This window comes from Tinamus guttatus, unplaced genomic scaffold (assembly GCF_059628265.1).
Source record: "Tinamus guttatus ecotype Peru unplaced genomic scaffold, ASM5962826v1 Tinamus_guttatus_pri_ptg000085l, whole genome shotgun sequence".
Lineage (NCBI taxonomy): Eukaryota > Metazoa > Chordata > Aves > Tinamiformes > Tinamidae > Tinamus > Tinamus guttatus.
In genome coordinates this window covers 566333-576798 of record NW_028288619.1, presented here as the reverse complement: position 1 = coordinate 576798, position 10466 = coordinate 566333, and the positions used below count along the sequence as shown (strand labels likewise).

General features: G+C 42.0%; 1 protein-coding gene across 1 annotated transcript in view; it reads right to left on the bottom strand.

The window, feature by feature from the left end:
• Positions 1–8718: 8718 nt before the first annotated feature.
• The window catches only part of UBE3D (ubiquitin protein ligase E3D), a 66771-nt gene continuing 65023 nt past the window's right edge, over positions 8719–10466 (bottom strand). Inside the window, exon 10 of the mRNA XM_010217644.2 lies at positions 8719–8865. Within this exon, the coding sequence (XP_010215946.2) occupies positions 8845–8865 (21 nt within the window). The 3' untranslated portion in view covers positions 8719–8844. The remainder of the gene's footprint in view (positions 8866–10466) is intronic.

Sequence of the window (10466 nt, the reverse complement as noted above, 5' to 3'; positions counted from 1 at the left end):
ACGACAAACCCGACCATCTTCTCTTCCACCTCTTCCAACAGAGGCACCATCGGGGTGTACATTTAAAACTAGCCAACTGCTCCTTATTCACCGCCACCAAGGCAGTGAAACACCATGCAGGTGTTTCATACCTCCCTTCTGACAAGAAAAGGTGGCCACATCACACCTGACGGGTGTTACTTGTGCTATACAACGTGCAAAGCTGCTCAGACACTAGAGCAGTGACAAACCCACCCCATAGAGATGGACAGAGCTGAAGAGACAGCAGTCAAAAAAATGGCTTATATAGGACATAACGTATTATCATTATCCTCGGGTATAAATAATATTACAAATGGAAAAACTAAAGCATGGATCAGTTAGTGGTCTGTCAAATGTCTCTCTGGAAGTGTATACACTAAGGCAGGAAAAGAATGAATCTCCCAGGTCTGTTTATTGCCACAAAGCTATGGAGGCCAACATGAGTGCCTGGACTCAGGAAAAGCAACCATTAGCCCATAGTCCCATCAGCGGCTGCTGGAGCCAGCCCAGGGCCTTGCTCCCACTATTCGACTTTGGTCTCAATGCATCACCAGGTTGTGTTTAATGTTCACAGCTGGAGGGAGGCAACAAAACACTCTTTTTACACGAACATTTGATCACTACAATGACATTTAATTTGTACTAAAGACTGAATTAAAAAAGGAAAAAAATAATGCTCAAGAATGCATTTTCTATGGTCTAATGGATCAGCAACAGAGAGCTAGACAGTAACAAAATAATCTGCAATTTTTATCTAATAGTAGAAGGATGTAATGCACCAACGTGCACCTACAGCTGACTAATGCTATTCTCTGGGTCTCCACAGCTGGAAATGGAAGAAAAGCTGGAGTGTGAGCTGTGAAATCGGTATAATGCAAATGTGGAAAAAAAGAAAAGTAATCTGTGAAGCAAAGAGAGGTCCTTCCAAGAGAAGAGAAGAAATATGTATGCCACTGTGCTGAGATCCCCAGTGTGCACGATTTAGTCACACCTGCACGATTTAGTCACACCTGCACAAGGAAGATTAATTCAAACCAGGAGAGATGCAGGTGTTGCAGAACATAAAGTTTTTTCTTTCAGGAAGAAACTATTAATAAAATGAATACTGAGAGGAGACAGGATTGTTCCCCAGATGCACAATGAGGCTTAAAAACCTAGCAGCAAAACTAACTAGTAACACTAAAGAACGCTTTTGGCACAACAGATGGGTGTAGATCAGCCAGGAATACACTTAGATCAGAAATCAGGAGATTCCTCTCGGAGTGAGGTGCTGGATCAGGCTTCAGGTAAGGCATCCAGCAAGACAGGAAAAAAAATAGTGTAAAAAAATAGTGTGGATCAGGAAATGGATGGAGTCATAGGAGACAAAACCATATGAAAAAGTGCCAGCGCTAACAGGATTCAAATGATAAAAGATACTCCTGGTTCTGAATTGCAACTCTTTTGAAAATAATCTAAACTAATATTCTTTATACAAAAATAAAATGATTAAAGCAAATAATGTAACCAATGTCTAGTAGAATAAGAGACAAAAATCTGCCCTAAAATGTGAAATGATACCCAACAAAACAAATAGTTTTTTTAAGGTCTTTCTTACTAGCATGGTGGCAGCAAATAGTTGTAATAACAAATTATGCTATTGCTGGTTTCTATTTCAAACAAATATTCTCTAAATTTGGTGAAAGCCAATAGACTCTTGTGCAAATGGTGACTCTTGCTGAGCAAGTATCAAATCTAGCAGAGTCTGAAGGCATAGACTGCAATGCGTACCCTAGTGAAGACACAGCTAATTTTAAATATTTGTAAAATACATCAGAATTGTTATACAAAAGATGTTCTTTCAAGTTCATGTGAATGCTGAAAAAGCCTGACAGGCTAGGAAGATACGTTTTCACTTACAAAATTACCATGCCAATCCCCAAACCTACAACCCACCAAGATGTTTCTTCGAGATGCCTGCAGCACCTTAAAAAGCACTTTTACAAATAGAAAACAGTGTCCACGAGGCGAGTGGCTTGGAGTTTTCCCGGTGCCCCTGTTGCAGAGCGCTCTCCTGCGCTGTGCTCGCTGTCTTCCGCAGGGCTCTCCCGCGCCGTGCCACGCCGTGCTGCGCCGTGCCGCGCCGTGCCGTGCCGCGCCGTGCCGTGCCGCGCTGCCCAGTTGCGTGGAGAGCTGCCAGCCCCGTCACGGCTGCGCCTGCTGCGCTGGGACAGGCACTGCGCTGTGGCGCTGGAGATAACAGGCTGCGACAGTCAAGCCGTATGTGCGCACCTCAACCCCAAAATATGATTTTGATAATTACTCCGAATCGACTAAAACAACAGCTCGTATCTTCCTCGCAATAGCCATTTAAAAGGCATCCTGATTTAGTGCATTTTCATTTTGCTTCATGAGTTTGAGAGTATTTATTCCAGCAGTTTTACAAAACCCTTTTTCTCCTCTTCAGCGACAAAGCACAAGCTGTAAATTGTCCCATACCATGATTTTCTTTCAAAGCTCAAAGAGCTGCTCTTGCTCTTCTCTCATTAGGTCCACATAAATCAAAGCCTGGTAAAGGGCACGTCTGATAATCTGAGAAAACAGCCTACCCTAGCTACACAATTGGATCATTGCATGTCATGCTTCCCATTAGTCACAGAGAGAGCAGAACTTTTGACAAAGTTTGTGAAGTTTGGAGAAGAGCCTTCATGCAATGCATCACGAATAATCTCTATTAGTCTATTCTTCTAAGGCTACATCATGCAGCTGTTGATAGAGGCTGTTGATAGAGTTGATAGAGCTGTTGATAGAGTTGGTAGAGCTGTTGATAGAGTTGGTAGAGCTGTTGATAGAGACTGAATTTCTTTCTGCCCCCTTCCTGCTTTACAGGTAACGTCCTTCCACTGCATTTGTATTTGTGACCTGTGCTGAGCCTCTGCATTGCGATCGTACGAAGACGGTTATAGCTATCCCCATATCGGCCCAGACGTGGCCTCAGGCCTTTCCCAGACGTGTCCAGCCTCGTTTCTCTTTGCATGCCCGTTTAATTCTGCATTGCAAGGGCGCATGAAAGGGAGAACTGAACATGAGAGGCCTCACCTCCCTGCCATGTGCACTGCACGTCCATGGCTGCCAGTTGGCAACAGCACCACTGAGGTCAGGAGAGCTATGGCACTTTATTTTACCTAAAAATCTGCCTCTGGTTTATGTAATTCAGCTTGTGCCCACAAAGGGACTTCCAACATGGTTACATTGCTGAGTAATGACCATGTTACTGATAGGAAAACGATGATCCTTGCGGCACAGTCATGGTTCTACAGGTGGGGAGAAACAAGCTGACAAAAGGCAAAGTATTCAGCCAATATCAATTAATGTTTAATTAATTGGGGTCATTAATTAAGTGCAATGTTTGCTTCACAATTATTTGCTGGTGGAGCTGCCAATGACACAAACAGAACTTACTTGGTGCTTGAGAAACAGCAAAATACTTCGCATTTTTAAGAAGTCATTAAAAACATACGAATTAAAATGCCATGTAACATTTTAAAATAAATACAGTTTGCAATGATAAACAGATATGCATATACATCAGCTTTGCATCCTGTCATTCAGCATACAGACCTGCATAGCCCATGTGTGCATGACGTGGTCGGGTGGGTTTGGAGCATATGCCACTAGGCACAATCTGGCAACAAGACGATATAATCGCGGTGCACATCTGAACACACTGCACCCCAACACCACAGGATCTGAACACGCCAATTGCTCTCCCCAATAAGCAACGCGCTGCCACCGAGTAATTAGCATGTGGAGTGGTAAAGTTCCTGTTATTTTGGGAAAAAAAACCTAACAGTGCCCAGTCTCTGTCACAAGGCAACTTATCCTGCTCCAAAAAAATAAACCCAACAAGCCTAGTGAAGATGCAGCTGCTCAATGCTTTCATTAATTCTTGCATTTGCAGATTTTGCATTGCTTTTGCAACAAGTGATATGATGCTAGCAAGAAAAAAGGTGGAGGGAAACTTAAAGAAATTGGGAAAATGAGCTGCAAACTAGTCACCTGCTGTTATTAGAGAACAAAATTTCTGGGACAGAAATGAAAGGCGGCAACACTGAAAAGTCAAAACCATAAAGTCGTATTTTGAAGGAACAAAACTGAAGGCAGCAAAATATAAAACTACTGAAACACATTTGCATTTAAATGCAGAATGCTAAAGTGTAAAAATATCTATTTTGAATTTTAATTAAACTTGTTCTTTATATCTAAAAGATTGTCTACGTAGAGAAGTGATATGTATTTAGGCTAGAATTTGCACTTCAACTGAGAAAGTTATAGCAGAAGAGCTCCCTGCATCAATCCCTTCATTATCATCATTCAGTTTATCCTGAAGTACTCTTGAGGAGTATTTAAACTAAACTAGAAAAAGTCACTCTAATTTTTGAATTAAAATAACCACAATGGGACCTAATTTGCTATGCCAGTCTAACTATCCCGGTTAATTATAACAGTAAAACATGCTTAAAAAAAGTAACAAGCCCTACAGTAATATAACCCCCCTACACCCCATTAATCCCAGAGGCAATATTGTTGTCTCTCTCTGTTTATGGAGAGGACAGTAGTGTTCTGATAGATAGGCATGTTTTGTGCACCACACCAATAGCCATCCTTATAACTTGATGGGATATTAGAATTAAAGCTGACGTTTTTAATATCCTCCCGTTGCCTGACGCTATTTGGAAACTGCACGTTTGGAAAGGATGCCCATCTATCTCAGTTAATATGAGTCGGGGACTTCTTAATGTCATTGCTGATTTATTATTATTACTTTAAGACTAACATTGTGCTTGGCAATACAGAAAGCAAAAATTAAGACTCATTCTGCCATGAAGAATGCAGAGTGTAACAGGCAGATACAAAAGCACAGAGGAAGCAGTAAGTAGGACAAATAATCTTCTAAAAGGCACAACTTCTAGACTAATGTCTATTTTGGTGCCTGCTCTTCCACCTGCATGGAGATACCAAATTTGCTTACATACTTCAAAACTAAGCAAGCTTTCTGCTGCAGGCATATCCAAGCATGGCATTTAAACTGTGCTGTGCCACTGTGGATGCTATGACTAACATGGTAAGCAGCTGCTTTTCCACAGACAGAAACCAAGGCAGGGAAGAGTGAGAGGCCATGGCCGAGAAAGGAACTTTGAGCAGAACTCAGAAGTTTTGCTTAATCCAAGTCCTTTGTTTCTACGGTAGTCTAAGGTTCGCTGCTAAAACAGTTCTAGAAAAATGGCCAATTTTCCCTTCTTCTAGAGGAAGTTCCATCTCCATGTGAGGAAGAACTTCTTTCCTGTGAGGATGACAGAGCCCTGGAACAGGCTGCCCAGAGAGGTTGTGGAGTCTCCTTCTCTGGAGATCTTCCAAACCCGCCTGGGCGCCACCCTGTGCCACGTGCTCTGGGTGTCCCTGCATGTGCAGGGGGGTTGGACTAGATGACCTCTAGAGGTCCCTTCCAACCTCAACCATTCTGTGATTCTGTGAGGGGCTAGAAGGCAAGAAAGCGTCAACTTAAAACCCAGTTCCACCTCTGCGGGAAGATCGTGGTGATCTGACGAGCTTGGGTGAGGAGCCATGATGCTTGTATTCAGAAAAAGGGCTTCTTCACTGATTAACTGGCCATTAACTTAGAAAAAAAAAACCTCCAAAACATTCAAAAACATTTTTTTTCCCTCAAGATGGACAAAGAAACCTACTTTCAGGTGAAAACCCTTCTGAGGCATTTCTATCTTGCCATACACGGACTAATATTTTCCAGAAAATGTAGAAGTTAAAAGTTCACCTAAGATCCCTGAAGAGTAAGGGAAACATGTTTTCCACATGTTTACCTGCCCGGCTCCTTGCTTAGACGCAGACAGTGTCTACTGGTAATCTGGGGAAGGAAAGTGTCCCCAGGTGGGAGGACAGTCAGAACAGAATATTTTATTCTTTTCCCTTCGACAATTTTGCCATTTTCATTTCCAATGTACTAAATAAAAAAGAGCAATAGGAAATTTTAAGCATGTGAAGAGTAATTGAAAATTTTAAGCATGTACAGGCAGAAGGCAAGCTTCTAGAGAGCCCAGGGTACAAGAGCACATACTGGGCTTAGGGCTCTTCGCCTTTGCTTCTCCAGAGTTTTTTGAGCCAACTGCAGCACTGACATATTAGAGGTGTGACATGAACGAGTGATGGACCAGGCAGAAAGGGTGGACTTGTAGTTTTAGTACTTCAACTCTGCAACACCCTGCCACTCCATCCTGTCCCCAAAAGCTCTTACTGCTAGTGAAACAATTTTAGTATCTGTCTGCACTTGTCATCCTGGAACAACAGACATTACTGCAGGCAGATTAACTGCTTATGGCCATCCCACCAGATAAAGTAGCACACGACAGAGATTTCAACTGAAAAGCACAAATATAAGCATAAGATTGCTTCGTCAATGCAGAACTCCACAAGGATCATTTAAAGGGTCTGGAAAAGATTTTGAAGTTGGATTATTTCTGTGCAATATGAATGTTTTCTGTCTGCAAATTGCTCAGTCATATGTGAGCTAGATGAGTGGGCAGTGGACTGAAAACTGGCTGCCCAGCGAGAGCTCTGAGGGTGGCGATGAATGGGGCCAAGTCTAGTTGGAGGCCTGTGGCTAGTGGTGTCCCGCAGGGGTCAGTACTGGGCCGGGTGCTGTTCAACTTGTTCATCAATGACTGGACGAGGGCCCAGAGTGCACCCTCAGCAAGTTTGTGGACGAATCCAAACTGGGAGAAGGGGCCGACACTCCCAAGGGCTGCGCTGCCATTCAGAGGGACCTAGACAGGATGAAGAGTTGGGCAGAGAGGAACCTCATGAGGTTCAACAAGGACAAGTGCAGGGTCCTGCAGCTGGCACCAGGACAGATTAGGGCTTGACCTGCTGGAAAGCAGCTCTGCAGAGAGGGATTTGGGAGTCCTGGTTGACAACAAGTTAACCATGAGGCAGCAATGTGCCCTCATGGCCAAGAAGGCCAATGGGATCCTGGCCTGCATCAGGAGGAGTGTTGCCAGCAGGTTGAGGGAGGGGATCCTGCCCCTCTGCTCAGCTCCGATGAGACCGCACCTGCAGTACTGGTTCCCCAGTACAACAGGGACGTGGAGCTTCTAGAGAGGGTCCAGTGAAAGGCCACGAAGATGACCGAGGGACTGGAGCATTTGTCTTATGAGGAAAGACTAAGCGAGCTGGGTCTGTTCAGCCTGGAGAAGAGAAGATTGAGAGGAGATCTGATCAACATGTTCAAGTACCTGAGGGATGAATGTAGGGAGGATGGGGCCAAACTCTTCTCAGTCATGGCAGGACAAGGGCTAATGGGTACAAGTTGAAACACAGGAAGTTCCATCTCCATTTGAGGAAGCACTTCTTTCCTTTGAGGGTGACAGAGCCCTGGAACAGGCTGCCCACAGAGGTTGGGAGTCTCCTTCTCTGGAGATCTTCCAAACCTGCCTGGATGCCACCCTGTGTCACGTGCTCTAGGTGTCCCTGCTGGAGCAGGAGGGGTTGGACTAGATGATCTCTAGAGGCCCCTTCCAACCTCAACTATTCTGTGATTCTGCGATATTCTGGGAAACCAAAACTGTCACAGAAACTGAGCAGAATAAACAAACTGATTTGGAAAATATATTTTATTCATAAAATGACTAAACACTGATGCACAGACAAAATATCTTGGACCTGATGCACAGACAAAATATCTTGGACCTAGATAATCTAGACCATGAATACAAAACTCAGAATATTTTTTTCTTCCTTGAATACTTTAAAATAAAAACGGAAAAAAAAGATGCCCATGATAGCTGCTGAGAGGCCTCAGCCATTTGTCTCGATACCAAATAACTCATAGAAGGTGTTGAAAACTTGGCAAGATCAGTTCCTGCATTCTAATGATTTCACCATCCAGTAGAAGTCATTTTAAGTTTCCATGAAATTCACAAATCTTGGAAGAATTTCTCTACCAAGAATAATCTCCTCAAAATTAGTTCCTTACATGTATCTGCCTTCCCACAAGGTAGTGTCTTTTGGTTTTAAGAAACGAAAGATGGACTTTGAAAAAGGTAGACTACTTAAACAGGTGCTTGCTCTCTCCCCCACACCTTTTGGAGATCTTTTCCTATACATTTAATTTTAAAGACACGTGAATTGCCCCATGATTACCTGACACAGGTCAGATAAACTAATCCAGTCCCTGACTGCCATGTGTTACTATCAGACACTTACAGGAAAACACAGACAGCCTTGGTAAATATTTCTCATCTCTCTCTCACAAGAAAGGAGAGAGACCTTAATGTGGAAACAAGATACTTCATAAATACATACTTTTAACAAAATAAAAGATTGTCTTTTATTGTCTCTAATTTTACCAGATCAAAAAAGTAAAGAGCTTACTTGAGTATTCACAATATAAAATACTTCAAGAACATTTCTCTGTTGCCATTTGTAGGACATATGATTATCTACCACTGTCCCATAAAAGCAGTACATAGATAATTCTATGCATTAGTTTGGCAATAAAGACATCGTAGTAACAGTTATCCCAATTTTCTAAGATTTTAAATAAGAGTATCATTCTAATACTCTCAGAATTACATCTAGGAATATAGTCACTGTATTGGATTTTATGATTTTGAAAAACATCCAGACATGAAGAATACTCCCTGCATCCCCAAATTTTGTTTTGTAATGCCAGCCGATTCTTTTCTAGAAAGCACACCACTGGAAGGCAGCTATACTATTTTTGCTGAAGACGAATTTTAGAATAGTTTTCAACATATGTATCTGGATTCTTCACATCTTCAAAAAGGCAACCTGCAAAAGAAAGCAAAAAGAAAACTGTAGTTAGTCTCAGCAACGCAGAGAAAACAGAGAGATTTAATTAAATTCACTGAAAGTATATGTTAGAAACGTTTCATTTAAAGAAAAAATAGATTAAGATAACATTGTTCACTACTGTGCTGAGAGAGTAGACCCTGTATTTGAAAGTAACATTACTTTCCTACCGATTGTCTACCTAATAAATATCACCTAAAAGTTCCTAAAGCCCCTCTTTTTGATCATGCATTGCACTTATTGCTAAGTTCAGTCAAGAGGAGAAGTTTTCACGTTTTAAACAAAAGGATTACAAAGCCTCAGGTTTGTAGTCCTTCATAAGAAACTTAAGCACCCACATTTTTCTGCTTACACGTCAAAACCTTTTTTTCCTCTCTCAGAATAACAAAGCACAAGGTGTTCATCTTGCTTATCTTAAAAGGCTATCTGACAGTATTCTGAAAGTAGCTTAGATTAAATCTCCAATCCATTGCCCAAAGCATTAGCTTGTTTGAACAATGCTGCTGCTAGCTGCTACAAGTGAAATCCTCGTTCTAAAGTCATGGAAAAAATGCCTTTGATTTTGAAGTGACCAGGAACCAATTCCAAACTTTTATCTCCATATAGGAAAAAATCCTACCCAAAGCAAGCATGGGGGAGAGGACATGAACAATTGTCCGTGATTAAGACAACAGCAAATGACATCTGTAGTGCATAAAGTGGACTTTCAGGATTAACAGTTATTTGGATAAAAGGCAACCTACCAAATATAAAAAGCCTAATGATTTCTAGTTGTTCTCCATTACAAGCATGCAGCAGCTTCCCCTCCATGTTTTGTATTCACTTAGCCTTCTTCAGAACTGACAGTGACCTAATTCAGAGAGTTAAGACAGAGGACGGACAGACTTATAACCCTTACTCTCCATGCACTCATATTGCTAAATGGCAAAGTTACATTCCCTAGGTTACACATCTTGTAACTGTGCACCAGCTTCAACACCACCAGTCTAGTAAGAGACAGGCAGAACGGTCACGCTCTTTCAGCAAAGTTCACAATGCCAGTGGAACATTGTGAAAGAAAACTAAAGTCCAAATAGCTACCAGGTCTACAAACAAAGGCTTATGGCTAAATTCACTACAAATGTCAGCCGCCTAATCAGTCAATGCAAGGATTTCTTTTTTTATTGCCTTTAGCTCAGCACGCTGTCCCCTTTATGATAGCTAATACTAACGCACTGTTAAGAATTGCGTTTTGCACCCTGCCACACTTACTTCTATGACAGGAGACCTTGCATTTCATTTTCCCTCGCTCATTTCTGAAGATGATAACCACATTCTGTCTCAGAGTAACAAGTGCACCTCAGCACTCCCTCTCGCTAGTTTTCACAAGGGCAGAAGCTGCTAAGAGCTTTGGAGAAGGAATGAACACAAACTCTATATTTTGAAGCTTTCCAAAGAGGTATACTGTGCTATACATAGCACAGCCCAGCACCAGAGACATATAATGACACAGCTTACGAATTCGCTTTTTTTTTTTTTTTCTGTAAATGATAAAATAGCAACAACGGCATTACAAACTATCAGAAATAGAGCAAGGCAAA